Consider the following 16,341-nt stretch of genomic DNA (forward strand, 5'->3'; position numbering starts at 1 on the left):
AACAAAACAGACCCCCGAGGAACTCCAGGCTGGAGAATCCACGAGGTTGAACAATATTGCCCAGACACCGCCTTCTGGAGATCACCCTCCCAGTAGGAGCAGAGCCACCTCTCAGTCCCACCTCAGCCAGCCGCTCCAGAAGGATACCATGGTCAACAGCACTGAAAGCTACCAAGAAGTCCAGCAGTATCAACAGAGTGACATTCCCCTGGCTCATTTCCGGAATAGGTCATCATACAGGGCGACCAAAACTGTTACTGTACCAAAATCAGGCCTGAACCCCAATTGAAATGGATCCAGATAATCAGTTTCATCCTAGAGTGCCTGGAGATGACTGGCAACCACCCTCTCTAGAACCTTGCTCCAAAAAGGAATGTTTGTTACTGGCCCGTACTTGTTCAAATTTTCTGGGTCAAGCACGGGCTTCTGGAGAGTTTCACCACCACCTCTTTAAGATAGCATGGGACCACTCCCTCTCACAAAGAGGAACTGATGACCCCCCTGCCTTGCCCAGTGTATTATTCTTTCCTTACTGGCTTTGATATGCTGTGAAGGACAAGGATCTAGGTGATTGCATGAACCTTTCCAAGCATTGCATCCAGATCCTCAAGCTGTACTGACTGAATAAAATGTGTTGGGTCAGTGATATGTTGAGATAGTTCTGTGGTTGTCACAACGACTATGAAATCCTGAGCTGCCCTGGATAAGGTGCCCTCAGCATAAATGTTGAGGTCCCTCAGGACCAACAGCCTAGCAGACTCCAACATCACATCCAAGACCACCTCCATCAGTTCAGTAGGAAGACTGAGGGGTTCCAGGGTGAGTGGTACACCAGCAAAATCCCCAGTCTGTCTTGCTGGCCCAACACAAGGTGCAAAGACTCTAGACTAGTCATCCAATGAACAAGGTGCCTGGAGAGAGAGATGGCATTCCTATAGTACAAAACTCCTCCTCCTCCCTGGCCCTTAATGATATTGAATCAAGTACCCACACAGGCACAACTGGGAGAGGCTTACTATTCCCTGTTCACCCACCCAGGTCTGGGTTATGCATGCCAGATTGGCTGCCTCATTCACAATTAGATGGTGGATGAGGGAAGTTTTATTCTGCACAGATCTGGCATCTAGAAGGAGCACCTTGGAGACCTGAGGGCCAGCTGACATGACAACCATCAAACCCATGGGTGGGATATGGACTGGAAGATGGCACAGCTGCTAGATGTCTAACAAAACATTCTGTTCAACTGGAGGCCAGCTTTACTTAAGTTACAATTGAAATACATTGAACACATATGCTAAGGCAAATAAAAAATCCTAAGAAAATTCCAGTTAGGTACTGTATCACTGATAAAGTTATATTCTTAATATAAATTGTTCCCCATTTGTCAATAACTGATTGGGTATAAGAATGATTAACTCAGGATTGACCAGGTTGTTGTTTACATCAACTTTCACTTATTTGATTTTTACCAAAGCATTTCCTTGGATGAAACCCTCTACCTGTCTTTAAGATTTGTCATTATAAGCTGACTTTGTCTAGACTATTTTGTGCAGAAATTATGCTCTAGATGACACCTGAAAGGCACCAGCAACATGGTGACTGAACTGTTCTCTTTAAGCCACCATGTCAATAATGCTGTAAGGAACACATCAATAAAGTATATATAATCTGCCAAGGGAAATCCCCCACTGCCCCCAGCCCTGGTAGGAAATTACTTAAACCTTCACAGGTCACACAACTGGCCAAAGCCCTGGAATTAGCACATGACCCACTCAAGCTTAGAGGATACAAATCTTGTTTATTAAGGTAGTAAGATATAGGGGTGGAATAAAAGAAGTAGAATTAAAATAGGTGAAAAGTGAAAAGATCAGGGATAGTAGACAGCATCAACTAAAAACACATTATTTAAAGCTCATGCCACTTCCCCCAATACTCTTAAGTCTTGTTGCATCAGTAAGGCAGAAAAAATAAGGAAGCTAGTCATTTGGCTACACATGTATTACCTTCAGGTCTATAGCAACCACTAGCACAGAAGCAACCAGTCTCCTCTTCACAACAGGCAGGAAGGGTCACCAGAAGAGGAAGAAATAACACCCCCAACTTTCGACTCTTTATTCTCCTCCACTCCATCAGCTGACCAGTCTTCCAATCACCCCATGCCATCGCCAGCTGCTTGCAATAAACCATTAGGCCCTGCTATCTGAAACATCCTTGTGCCTTTGGTTCTTGATAGCATAAAATTGTGAAATTACTCTGTTAAAACTTGAGAGCCTGGTGTGAATTACTCCCTTAGTCATTAGAATTTATGAGCACTCAGAACTACCCTTTGATCAGGGCCATCTGGTTCTGTTCTCATCTCCAGGATCTTAACTCTGATGTGTATATATATATATTCATGAATGGCAGAAATTCTTTTCTACTTGTAAAAACTGGTGAGTTTGTTTTTGGAAGCTATTTCATCATACCATCAGTTTCTGTTATATTCTGATGAGGACTGTACATACCAGTACTGTTTCCAGTTAATAATGAAACAGTTTGGCATCCAGGGTTACTGCTTTCTCAGGATGCTCTTTCCTATATGTGAAATGTACACAAAGCACCACTTGTTTAAGCACCGCTTCTGGTGCTTAAAATGAAGAAGTAAACATTATCCCATGAAGTTTTAGGTAGAGAAATTCCTTCTCAGCATTCTAGCAATTCCTCCAGTCACAGTATGCAACTCAAAATCTTCAATGTGAGAACCAGTTGCCAGTCCTCTTTCTGATAAGGCATCTCTTGTATCTGGAAGGTAGCAGAAACAATAATGATCCCTGTAATCAGCAAGGTGCTAATTATGCTGTACTGGTCATCTCCCTTAGTGCCTTAGCTTCAGACCATTATTGTAGAGAATCACACTGTTTCCGGTTCTATGGACATATGCAACTCTCTATTTCCAGAGCTATCACAGTCATTAGAATAGTTTCCTGAGTCTCGGTTGCTCTGTTCCAATTCACTGTGGGCTTTACACTCAACCAGGTTAACTTCACTTGGAATGCTGTCAACTATGACACAGTTTTCTGTTAACTCTTCTGAAGTTAGCAAATAGGAACTGTTCACATCTCTTCCTTCAAAGTTCTGCAGGTGTGAAATAACAGAAAAAGTAATGAGGAAAAAATAGTATCAAATGTCTGAATTGTTTAGTAAGCACCGTTGCAATACTATGTGATTTTGCTGAATTGCTGTACTATGAAAAAAGTAGATTGATTTTTACACAAATGCCACTACCCAAAACAATTATGTATGGGCAGAATCAATCACGTCATGTTTATTAATAGTTGAGAATATGACTGGTATATAATCACTGGAAAGATTACCTACTTTTGCTCTGAAGTATTAGGCAGACATAATCACTGCAATAAAGTTTGAGTCCTAGAGAGTTGCAACTTGGAGCAAAAGTAGGCATTTTATTAAAGCTTAGCTTCCATCAAAATTGGTATCAACATATTTAGCTCCTGCTTTCCCATCCATAATGTCTAGATGTGATTTCAGAATATTCTGCATCATCCTGTGTCCTCTCAGACAGGGTGAGCACAGATTTGGACAACCAATAAGGTAGAAATAAGTGAAATGCAGAATACTGAAACAATAGGACATTCTACTAGAACCAAGCAAAGTTTTCAAATTAAAATAAATTTAACTTGGTTTTTGGAGATATGTGAAAGGAAGGAAAATGAATCAGTATTTGAATACTGAAAAAAGTTAATCACAGGAAGAATCTAGTTTCAGTATGTCATTTATTACTTGATATAGGTATTATTCAGGCTCTGATTCTTTGGAAAAGCTGTTCAAAAGTCAATAAACCAGTATTTAATTTGTATATTATTTATATAATTTCTTCACCAACCATTAGCGCAAAGGCTCCCTGGGTAGTTTACAAAATCAGAAATCCCATAATTAATACAAATCACATATTATGAAAACACAACAATCCCATTAATAAATCCCATTAATACAATTCCCAAACCCACCAGCCCATCCAGAAAGATACCCTGGTCAATAGTATTTTTAATGTGGGTTTTATTATACTGGAAGCATTGGATGCTGTGCTCCACTTCATTTGTGTTGCTTTTATTGTAAAACCATCCTGAAATGCCAGTAGCTGGATGAGATATAAAAGCTTTTAAATAAATAAATAAACCCACTGAGAGGTACAGGAGAATCAACAGGGTTGCACTCCACCTGTCTCTCTCCCAGCAAAGGTCATCCCACAGGGTGGCCAAGGCAGTCTTCCATACCAAAACCAGGCCTGAAACCCAATTGAAATGGATCAAGATAATCTGTTTCATCCAAGTGCTTGAAGCTGCTCAGCCACCATGTTCTCAACCCCAGAGCACAAACAGCATCTAAACATCTTCCTTCCAAGTAGATTACAAATAAATAGATCTATGACCAGAAGACTTAAAAAAGTTATTTTAAGAACAATAGCACATTTTCTTCCTGAGTGTGACAAGTAGTAAGTTACTGGACAACTGAAGAGATTTGAGGATGGAGAAGCAGCCAGTATGGTGTTTTCTGTGCTGCCTGTGAGTGGGGCCTCAGCCAACAGAGTCCCAGCATCAAGTTCCTAGGACCTAAGAGCTGGGACTATAAAGAATCCTACACCCCCTTATGATGTTAGCAAGTCAGAGGATTTCATCAACACTATACTCATTTAGTGTTGTATGACATTAAAGTAGAATGCCATGCCAATTCCAAGTATTAGTAAAAGCTATATGATGCATCAAAATAGTATATCCGGTAGATTCACCAAGCAAATGCATTCAAAGGCAATAAAATTCATACGCTCCAACTCCAAAGTTCCTTGCACAAATGAAAACACAGATGCATAAACACAATTTCTGACCATGCTATAGTTTGTCCATTTCTTGGAACACTAGGGATAGCTCAATTCATATCCACATTATCCCAAAGGAAATGGTGAACATTGTTGTGACCTTTGCATGACACAGGAGCAGCCATGATACTACATAACCCACAGTGATTTTACTGCTGCAAATGATATCAAGAAAACTACAGATAAATACCTCTATTATCATTGGTGGAGTGCATTTTGGAAAGAATGCATATTTGATCTGCCTCCAAGCATGATACAATGCATAGATCAAGCCCGATATGACAATCATTACAACCGCAACAATTATACACCCTTCAAAGTAGTTTAGATATTTTCCTACAAAAAAGAATTAAAATATTTAGATATTGGGAAAATTTTTACCTTAATGGTAAAAATAACATTCCTAAGTGGGGTGGAGTTAAAAGCCAGTTGGGCCAGAATAAGTGTGTGTGTGTTTCCTCTCCTCCCTTTTACGTTTTCCTCCCTTTGGTTACAACTGTGGGTTGGGAGTGGGACAGACTCTTCTTGTATCATCTCCAGGATGGCATAAAAGAGGGTTTCAACCTATCTCAAGGAATCCCATCTTAGCTGTTAGGCTTCCCATCTTACGTGGTAGCTTTCTGCCTAGAAAGGTATCTACAGATGGAACAGGGAGCTCCATCCTCTCCACTAGCAGAGGGGCCTCTTGTTCCAACAGTCAAGAAGGAAGGAGGCAGGAATGAACTCTTAAGTCCTTAACATGTAACCTTTTAAGAGAGTATTATTTTTCCGGCTTGATATTGCTTGATTTTCTGGCACTTGAAAAGCCATCACGGCTCAAAAATATTTAGTGAATGGGAAAGATGGATGTTGTGACTCATATGCATGTCAAGCTTTTAAAACCAAATTCATCTAAGAAGTACTAATAAAGTAAAAATGGTTCATATACAATATTAAATAGCAGGTTATAAAATTTATAGAATTATAAAATAAGATAGTTCTTTCTGAATAATCCTTATCAAGAAATGCAAACTTGCTGGGTCTTTTTCATAATCCTTCTAAAGTACTAAGTTCAGTTTACAATAACTATTTGAACCACAGCATATAATATGCTAATGTATTTCTTATCTACTTTATAGAAAGTTACATAGATAAACTGTGTTAATGATGTGATAATCCAATGTGTCTGAGGGGCAGGTTAAAGCTCCTAGTAACAATTTCTGAGTAGAAGTATAACACATTCCAGCCCAAAAGTTAAACAGCTCATACCTTTTCTTGTTTCAATGCATGCTACATTGCTGAAATTGCTATATTTATTAAACATTAAAGCATGTGCTTGCACTTTCAGGCAGTATAATGTTGACGGGGTCAAGCCTGATATTTTATATGGTTTCACATCAACTTCTCTTTTCTGCAAAACAAAAATTAAATAAAAACGTCAATAAGACAAAAACACTGACTTTCTGATCTGGAGTTCAATCCACATTGCCACAACCTCTACAAATGCCAGGAGTACTGTGCTGGGCTCTAAGGAATGCACAGTCCTTTGGGCACTGCATGCCTAGTGTTTTGTTTGACTCTGGAGAATTAACTTCATTTCCAAAGACAGATTTGACACCAGAGTTAGTTAGCAATAGCGAACTATAGTCAGCAACTGGCAATCTAGCAACTGGCCAATGAAGGGATACTTTGAAATAATTTCAAAACAAAACAAATTCTATGAGAACATGTCCTAATATGATGTGCTGGCCATTTACTACTCACTCTCCAAGCAGCTCAGTTGGAATGCAAAAGCAGGGGACTTATTAATCATCTGAAGGTGTTACAGATAGCGCAGACAAGGGGAAAGGTCTACATTTTAAGTCAGTATCACTCATATATGTATTACCTTGGGATGTGCAGAATTTGCCCAGTACCAAACGTAGTAAGTCAACTGATAATGTCTGCTCATTGAATTATTTTCAGATTCTCCAGGAGAAGTAATGAAAATTAGAAGTGAATCAACATCGGCCTCAACCTTGACACCCGGTGGACCAAGTTCATCTTGAAAATGATTGTATACAGTATATTAAAAATTTCAATTCGATAAAGCAGTTTGATCTGTAATGCTAAAACTAAGTTCCAAAAATAATGCAAATCTCTCATTCAAAGTGGATCAAGTGTGATGCTAAAATATGTTAATCAGAAATGTATACACAGAATGGTCACAAATCTTTTTTTTTTTAATCTGTTGTTCTCTACTCTGTCTTTTGACAGGCTCTAATCCACTCCCCTCCCATTAATTTATAGTCATAACACTATGACACTATAAAAACAACCAAAAAAAAGGAAAAGGAAAATATGTAGACAGACAAATGTAGACAGACTGATGTACTTGCACATGAAATGTATATATTATGCATGAACTTCCATAAAAGGAAACAAAGCATTCATTCATTACCAAGTGGCATCTATATACCACCCATATGAATGCTGAAAAGTTGTTAGATTTTCAATCCATTGTATTATAAGTAGTGAGCATTTATCCTTCCAGTGCTTTAATATCAGTCCTTAATTGTCAAAAGGTGCACAGAAAATTCATTTGTGTTGACTGTGTGTTAACATCTAGGAGACAGGTTAAGTGGACAGGAATTTCGATATAGGGTGTTCCAATAAAGGGCTATCCATATAATAACCTCTTCCCCAAAGGTAGCAACTATTGGTCATTGCCAAAACATATGATTAAAAGTGTATCAGCTTGTTACACTATTAGTAATTAGCAAATTTAGGCAAACCCTAGTCCTATTATGTTTTGGTGTCCAGAAGACACATAGCAAAAGTTTTTGCTGGATAAATCATACCATGAGATTTATAGAACTTTCAGCAGAGATACTAAAATCAAAAATGGGAAAATTCAGTTCCTTGTTCTATTCCTGCTTAAGACCCTGTGCATCATATATTAGACTTATTCATTAATAATAAGTATTTATAAACATGAATCTCTGGCTGATACGACTGTTCAGTATCAGTAAGTGCTTCAATATCAAGGGAGATTCTGAAGCTATAAAGGTGGCTAGACAAATCAAGATTCGAACAAATGTTGTATTTGTCAGTATTGCCCTTCACCCCTAGTAGGCAAATCATATTTGGCAATGCAAAGCTGAGAATGACAAAGATTCTGAACCTAAAGATGTATGTATACAAAAAGGATTCTATACAAATGTCAGCACATGCAGGGAGAAAATGATACTTACTAACTTCTTGAGGTTCAAATTTTAGCATTTTAGACCAAGGTGATTTCAAATCTCTATATAGAGCCTGAACTCGAAGATAGTAAATTCCAGTTTTTCCAATGGAAGATGATGGGAGAGCACAGTGTGTAGTTGAGATGTTTTTGCAGCCTTCTATACTGTGCCATTCCTTTGAGATGTCAGGAGAGCTTCGTGTTTTGTGTCCGCTATCAAAATAACAAAGTTAATAGAATTCTATATTATACTGTTGTTATTTTTGTCAATTTCTCAAAACAGAATTAGATCCCAACTCTGTTCAAAGCTGGGCCTTGGGAACACTCCAAGATGCACTGCCCAAATGTTTTACTCTTGGGCAATGTATACTGTATACTCTTATACAGCACAGTTGGGGAACACTTTTAAGCTGTGGGATCACATGTTCTTTGCTGTGATAGAGGGGCTCTCCCCAATTTTAGTACTGCAGTGTTTTTAACTAAACACCAGATACAGAAGGATGTGCCACATTCAGACACAATACTGGATTATTGGTTCAGCGTAACATGAATTAACCTTGGATTTGTGAGCTTCACCCCTGTGCTACAGCTCTGAGAAGACTGAAAGCTTTTACTTCCATTTTCAAACAGCAGCTTTTTTGTTCTGTGCCAAGTCTAAACTGTGTTTAGTCTTCATTATGGCTTATTGAAATTAGGCAACTTCAAGTTGTTTCTGATCGTGGTTTCTTATTCTAGCTGTTAGTAGTCATAAGTCTTAGTTCAGACACGATTCTTGGTTTAAGTCACCATCTGGTGAAATGCAAATGAAAAGCGTCTGGTCTCTTACTCATAGCCACAATTGGAAGAGGGGAGTAGAAGCAGCAGATGAATCCAAGGCGTGTACACATAACACTAAATTATAGTTTTGCCTGAACTCACCCATTTTTGCTTGAAAAGTATTATTACTATTCCAGAGATTTAGAAGCCACAAATTGCTTTACGCTAGTAAACATAAACCTGCTGATGTTCCTCATGTTAGGACAGATCATTAATAAACTTTGTGATCTTACGGAAACACTTCAATCAGGCACTTTGTAATCACAGAAATCTTTACTCCATAGGCACTATACTGAACATTTTTTTCACCTATCTGACTTCATATGGTAATGCTTGTGTGCACTAGCTTATGAAATTTGCTATGAAGGGAAATTGTTATTTGCTTTCCTAGTTATGTATGCAGCTTTCTCTGAATTCATTTAAATTGACTTGTTCTATACTAACCCAAGTTGATCTTTGTTCTTGGTTATGAGAAAAGGTAACTGTCAAACAACACTATAAAATCTGTTATTACACTCTCTTTCTAATCCCATTCTCTTACTATTTCTTCTAGAGAATCTAAGCCATCTATTTGAAATTTTTAATATTTGCGTGGAAAATGTGATCAGACTGAGACCTCCAACACAGCTAGATATAAACCTGAAAAAGTTCCAAGGGAAATGCAGTTGAATACAGAAGATTTGGAACCTACAGCTATTTCTCCAGAAATTAAAGCCAAGCAGTCAACTTCTGATCTCTTTTTAAAAATATATACATCACTCAGATTTAGAAGTGGGCCTAAGTACTGGAAAAGTCATTTTTCATCACCACCAGACTATTCAGAGACCCCCCGCCCCTCCAAAAAGAAAATTCCAACCCTCCAATAAATATAAGGAAGCAGTGTGGAAATCTGACATGATAACTTGAAGGAAACTGGCGTTTCTGTATCATTTGGGATTCTGAAAAATCTCCCACTTGGGTAATATATCAGAAATACACTTCAAGGTGAAATTGATCAAGGTGATCAATCATGCTGTATTCCATTTTATTCTGAGGGATTCCATTAATCAGGGTTGACTATAAAAGAAGGAAGTTGGCAGTGCACTTAAATAACCAAGAAACTGGATATTTTATCAAAAGAATGAACCCTGTCGATAAGAATGTTTCCTTGCTTGACAAGGAGGCTTTTCACCAGCGTCAGCGTGGAACTGTGTTGACAGTGTTGGAGGAAATGCAAGTTCAAGTTCCCCTTCAGTCAGGAAGCTCAGTGGATAAGCCTGATATCATTCCATATTAACTCAGTAGGTTGCCGTGAGGATAAAGTAAGAGGCAGAGTGGAGACTTTGTTTACTACTCTAAGCCATTTGAGGGACAGGATTTTTAAAAACAACATTTACTAAAATGAAAGATAAATTACTACATATTGGAGTAGTGTAAATCAACTTCTAGGCCAAACAGAAAAGAATAAGATTTTATTTCTTTATTTTCCACTATACAATTCCTCTATTGCCATATCTTGGCAGAAAAGTAAAAAGAACCTCAATTTAACATCAATTTGCATTCCTTGCTAGCAAAGAATAAAATAGAAACGTGTGCACATGCACACACACTTTAATTAGTGTGAATAATTCTTAATTTTTTAAAAAATCGTATTACTATGGAAGGACATTTTGGGAGCACATGCATGAGAGCACATTTTGTCAGTGAAAAGTCTAGTGTTTTTCTGCCAGCTTCCTCTAATGTTTGTAGATGTCCTTCTCAGTGCAAATGATGCAAATAGCACCAGCTTCTCAACTGGGATTCTCAGACAGGTAAGCCAGTACTGTAGGGAAACAAACTCTGCTGGGGTCTCCAGGACACTGATTGCTGCCTATCTCCTTCCCCTGCACCAGAATAAATAACGGAATTCTTGGAACAGGGAAAGGAGACAGCAGTAGTGACAACCAATTTGAGGGAGCAGGGCTCCTAAACTCAAGGGTATGCTTGCTTTTGTTCAGAGTCCCACATTATGCTTAAGTCTTTTGTTCAGGTATATCAGGCCTACTTGTTAGAAATCATGATCTTCAAAGGATAAAATAGGATAAACGAGACTAGAATGAATATGACAGGAATTCTTACTTGAAGTACTGTACCAGAAAGCTCACATTTCCATCATATAAATGATCCCAATACGAAATGAACTTCATGTTCAAGCCATGAACGCAAAGATTTTCAGGACGAGGTAGACCAATCCAAGCTAATAAAGAGGAAAAAAAAGAGAAAGTACCTCAGAGTTCATCGGTTTAGTGTCAGGAACAATGCAAATAAGAGCCATTACAAACAAAGGTCCATGGCTAAAATGGGCTAGAACCAAAAAGGTCCGATGAGCATCTGAAAGCAGTGCCCCACTGATTGTTCAACAACCACCAGAACACAGGAACATTTGGATTTTGCCCCCATGCTATGCAAGATGCTGTGGCCTAGAAAGAAGCAGAGATGGGAAAAGAACATGTGCAGAAGTTCTTATAAGCACCCAAGGGACTTCTAATTGATTCTGGCCATAGTTTTTCTTTGTAATGAGGATGCTACAGTTTTGTTTCAGAGTGGCATATTTCCCCCCAAAAGCTAAAAGGATTTAATGACTAAAATAAATGAATAGCAAATGCATACCTTTAGGTGTTTGTGTGCAGTACACTCTACTATACAGAGACCTGTGATCAGTATTACGTGCTTTAACTTTCAAACAATAAATAGTTTCGGGCTCAAGGTCATAAATGAATTGTCCTGAAAACACATCTTCTTTTCTTTCCTGGAAACAGACAATGGCATATAATCATAAATTTTTGCAACTGTTACAAACAATACCTGCTATGCTGATACAGTGTTTAAAAGGCATGGTTTTATTGGCCTGATAGAAGCAATATTAGCATAATTTTAGCGGTTGTACCTGCAGCTTATTCAGATAGTATTTTATGCTTTAATTGCCATGTAAACATATTCACCTAAATTTTTGAGATGAGACTTTTATATGGACCTACACTGCATGGACTATGCAGTAGAACAGGGGTAGGTAATCTGGTACCCTCCAGATGTTTTGGACTACACCCCATAATCTCTGATCAACTTCACAATCATTGTTCACTGGCCATATTGGCTGGGGATTGTACAATTATAATACAAACCACCAGGTTGCCCACCCCTGCAATACAGTCACCATTTGATTTCCTGGGTTTTTTTTTTAATCCTCAGAAGCAGCCATATACATATATCAGTATCTTTTTCATGGATGGGTTGCTACAAACATTTTAAGCATAAAAACAGAGGAAATTCTGTTTCTGCATCTCCTATTACTCTGAAATTATCAACATGCCTCTGTTCCATTGCTGCTTTTGGTAAAAATAAAAGTTAGGGTTATCCTATCTGAGATTTCCTGTAACAGAAATTTTGATTGCTAAATGGAGGTTTGCGGATGCCTGCAGGTAAGCATGGCAAGATGCATATGAAGTGTACTTTGTAAGATGAAACAGTTTCAGCATGACTTATCAGTCATGACTTATGACAATCCTCTAGTTCAAAAATCTCATAAGCCCAGAAGACTTGTGATGCTCAATGCAGTTTCCAGTCAATGGCGAGCTATCTCTCAAGCCAATTCTCATACCTGCAAGGGAAAAGATTTCCTCAACAAGGCAACAAATTGCCTAGGAGAACTTTTGGGTGGGCAAAAATCCCAGCCAGATGTGAAAGTGTCCACTAGCCACCAAGTCTCTGCCACTGATTTTGGTAGCAAAAGGTAGGAAATACTTGCAGCTATGGGTCAAAGAATCTGAGAAAAGGGTAAAGAGCTATGAATTCAAACTTAAGAGATGGCACCGCTCTATATATGTTTACTGAGAAGTCCCATCGTTTTCAATGGGAGAATTGTTTTCAATGGGAGATTACTCAGACACTATCTAAAGACCACAGGATTGCTCCATGCATGTGTAATATATGAGAAAGTCATAATGCTCCAGATTTATTTATGCAGGACTACTTTAGCAAAAAGCAAATCTTAAGTGGAGAGAAATGTAGCACCTCAGGATGGGATGAGTTCTTCCAGATAACTAGTTTGTAGTTGAAATGCTTTGATTTCCACATTTTTCTTGGCTGATTTGCTTCAGGAGATATAATGCTGATTTTCATATCTCCATAAATGAATTCAAACTTAACTCCTGGAGGACCAATTTGGGCTGTAGAACAAGATAACAAACAGAATTTAAGTATATTTATGATTAATTTTATTCTTATTGCTAACAAATCTGCTGAGAGAGCTTCTGTCTGCAAAGGAAGAGATACAGACACCCATATAATTTCCCTATGAGGCAAAAAATCCACACTCAAATAAATTCCACCTTGCCATCTATAAGAGACTGACATTAAAGCCATCTCTGTAGAAATAAGCCACACATTATACAGGGTTGCCTGGGTGGCAAGATAACAAAGCTGAGACTCACGTATTTTGGCCACGTTATGTGAGTTCATTAGAAAAGATTTAATGCTTAGAATGCTCAGCAGCAGGAGAAGACCAGGTTGCCAATTAGGGCCAGAGCATAGTTCAGCTAAAAGAAGTGGCATGGGATTGGAAACTATGGTGAGATTTGGCCCATAGGATCCCCTATAGTCAGACATGACTGAACAGGTGAACAATATATAGGATTTCCTTTGCCTGGAGGTAGCAGCTATATCTTTAAATATTCTGAAGTAGAAAGGGTGCGATCACCATGCCTTGTGCTCCATTCGGCTCCCAAACACCCCATTCACCTTTCTCTCAAACTTTCTTGTACAGTATGATTGTAATTGTGCCAACAGCAGGCAAGAAAGGAAAGAAACAGGGCTGATGCCAGTGCTGGCAGCCTTAGAGCGCTAAAACCCTGTGTTTTGTGCATTTGTGTGTGCAAGTTGCTTCAAGACTGCTTGAGTCAATGGGAAGATACACACAAATTTAAATAACAGCAATAAACAACTCATGAGCAATTCTTAAAGAGAACAAAAATCAGGCTATCTTCATAAAATATCCATCAGATACTAACTATAAGCTCCCTCATGACACATGACATTTCTTAGACAACTTAAATATTTCCATGAGTGATAAGAACCATCCAAAACTAGTCCAATAATGATAACCATCAATCCTTAACTTCTTGGACTCAACATACCTTTTTTGGTCCAAAACTAATGGTTCAAAGGGCCAGGGCCAGTTGTCAACCTAGATTTCAATGGCATACATTAGGGTATTCAGCCAATGAATTCATCCTTACATTACTCTGCTTGATGAGTTTATAATTTCCTCTACAAACTTTAATTATTATGATTAATCAATGAAAGCATTATTCAGCGATCTATCTAGCCCTGATGATTAAGATGAAGGCCAAACTATATTATTTGGGAGTACTGTGACTATATGTCCTAAAGGAATTTTTTTTTGGGGGGGGGAATGTTATGCTTTTTTTACAAAAAGCAATTTCTGCAGGAGTGGTGACAGGGAGCACCAATTAAATCATAGAAAAAGGGGGTGGTCCACTTCCTTCTGATCAAAATCCCTCCCAACTCCAACTGCTGCTCTGGGAAGGCATATATGGATATTCATATTGCCCCTGCCTCCTGACACCCGACTTTCAAGAAAGAAGATTTTTGATTGTGAGAATTGTGTGAAAGTAGGTAGCTGCTATGCCAATTTATTCTATTAATTAAATATATGAAACAGGTAGATAACAATCACAGATCTCCTGTGCAATGTATAGTTTGGGCCTGAGAGCCCCAGATAAACAGAGTGAAATGAATAAGGAAAATATAAAATTGAAAAACAGGGAGAGTAATCCTATTATTTCCACGGTCTGCATCCCAGGGGTCATAAGACGGCTTGGAAGATCCCTCCAAGGCTGGAGACAGCACTCTTGCTTTGGAAGGCCGCATTAGTGTTCTGATCCCAGACTGCTCCTCCTTGCAGCCACCACAGAACCACACGGGTACCTTTCAGAGATCACAAAAGCAATTCCAGAGGAAGATACCAGAGAAGCCAATTATCATCTTGGCTTAGTAACAAGGCAGGAAAAAGGTGGAAGAAAGTCCCAAAAGGATTTACTGCCAATCCTCCAAAACCCGGTTTGGCAAATAGGGGAATGAGGTAGACTACTGAGGAAAGGAGCAGCTGTCTAATTTTTACTTCAACCCCGCTTTCTGGCTGCAACAAAGAAAAGCGTGTTTTAGTTCCAATGCTACCCTTATGCATGCACTTCAAAAACATTTAAGATCCTCCTTTCTTTGGCAGCTTTTTAAGCAATTTAACAACTGTAAGCCAGATAAGCAAGCAACTAGATATTCAAAATAGGTTATCAATTTTAGTAATAGCATAAGACATACAATGGATAAAGAGGGCATAGTTTTGTACCTTCCATGTCAGGACAAAATGTTATAGAGGCCCAAGGGGAGTGACCTGTTGTTGTGTCCACTCTTACAGAAACCATATAATAGTCGTAATATTCTGTTACCGCTGATGAGAGGTCACATTCGTTGATTGTTACATCTTGACACACAGAAACAACTTCTGAGCTTTCTTCATTTATCTGGCTATCATCTGGCAAACTGGAAGAAAAAATAAACATGTTTTCAAACAGGACAGACTAGTTCTTTGTGTACAATCCTTTTCAGTCTTGATTTATACCACGGTCAAATAGTTTTTGTTATTATTACAGTATTGCTTATGTCTGCCAAGTTACAAGTGGACATTTAGCCGCAGCTGCAAACCAGGGGGTAGGAAAAACAATACCACTGGTGACTGGCTGAATGCAGGTGTTCAGCTCTCTCCTGCTGAACACTGTTACTGCAGCCAGAGAAGCAGGGTAGTCGCAAAGGAAAAGCTGGTGTGGGAACAGGTAAGCTGGGGAGGGGACACTTCTAACCCACAAGATCTACTTTGTGTTTACGTTGACCTCAGGTGCAAGACTGGGGAGGGCAGATCATATACTTAGAATTAAGAAACAGGATATCCTTTTGCAGACTCTGGGTTACTTAGCTTTAGCAGCCTAATAGAAGCTAGTGAGGAAGTCTTATTATTTCTGCTGTTGTTAAATAACTGAGAATTAGAAAAAAATGTTGATCTACTTCAAATCATCCAAAGATCTAGCAATAGATCCCAACTGATCTTCTTCCCATCAGCAAATTTATCTGCAAATTACAATCCCTAACTGTGCTCATTGGCTGACATCTGTCTAATCCTCCAAGGCAAACAAGTACATGGAGAGCAGGTGCTGTTTTAGTTCAAGTCTACATGGTTTTTAAATTGTTGAGTGAACTGTCTCACTCCCTAGCACCCACATGCATACGTAAAATAGAGGGTAGAAAAAGAAAAAAAACCCCCACACATTTATATTAACCTTGAAGCCAGAAGCATTTGAAAAGGAAAAAAGAAAGCTAACCGGCTCTTGGAGCTCTTCTTACACTTTATATGGTTTCATCA

The 16,341-nt window shown here is 38.7% G+C and overlaps 1 protein-coding gene across 2 annotated transcripts in view; it reads right to left on the reverse strand.

Moving 5' to 3' along the window:
- Nucleotides 1–1,778: 1,778 nt before the first annotated feature.
- Nucleotides 1,779–16,341, reverse strand: part of IFNAR1 (interferon alpha and beta receptor subunit 1) — a 28,892-nt gene continuing 14,329 nt past the window's right edge. For both annotated transcript variants that reach the window (XM_044441955.1, XM_044441956.1), the window contains 9 exons: nt 15,274–15,467; nt 12,921–13,075; nt 11,520–11,658; nt 10,989–11,106; nt 8,086–8,288; nt 6,741–6,895; nt 6,122–6,263; nt 5,064–5,209; nt 1,779–3,114 (listed from right to left, as the gene is read on the reverse strand). In XM_044441955.1, the coding sequence (XP_044297890.1) occupies nt 2,890–3,114; nt 5,064–5,209; nt 6,122–6,263; nt 6,741–6,895; nt 8,086–8,288; nt 10,989–11,106; nt 11,520–11,658; nt 12,921–13,075; nt 15,274–15,467 (1,477 nt within the window). In that variant the 3' untranslated portion in view covers nt 1,779–2,889. The remainder of the gene's footprint in view (nt 3,115–5,063; nt 5,210–6,121; nt 6,264–6,740; nt 6,896–8,085; nt 8,289–10,988; nt 11,107–11,519; nt 11,659–12,920; nt 13,076–15,273; nt 15,468–16,341) is intronic.

The sequence above is a fragment of the Varanus komodoensis genome, unplaced genomic scaffold (assembly GCF_004798865.1).
Source record: "Varanus komodoensis strain SLA01 unplaced genomic scaffold, ASM479886v1 scaffold4, whole genome shotgun sequence".
Classification (NCBI taxonomy): domain Eukaryota; kingdom Metazoa; phylum Chordata; class Lepidosauria; order Squamata; family Varanidae; genus Varanus; species Varanus komodoensis.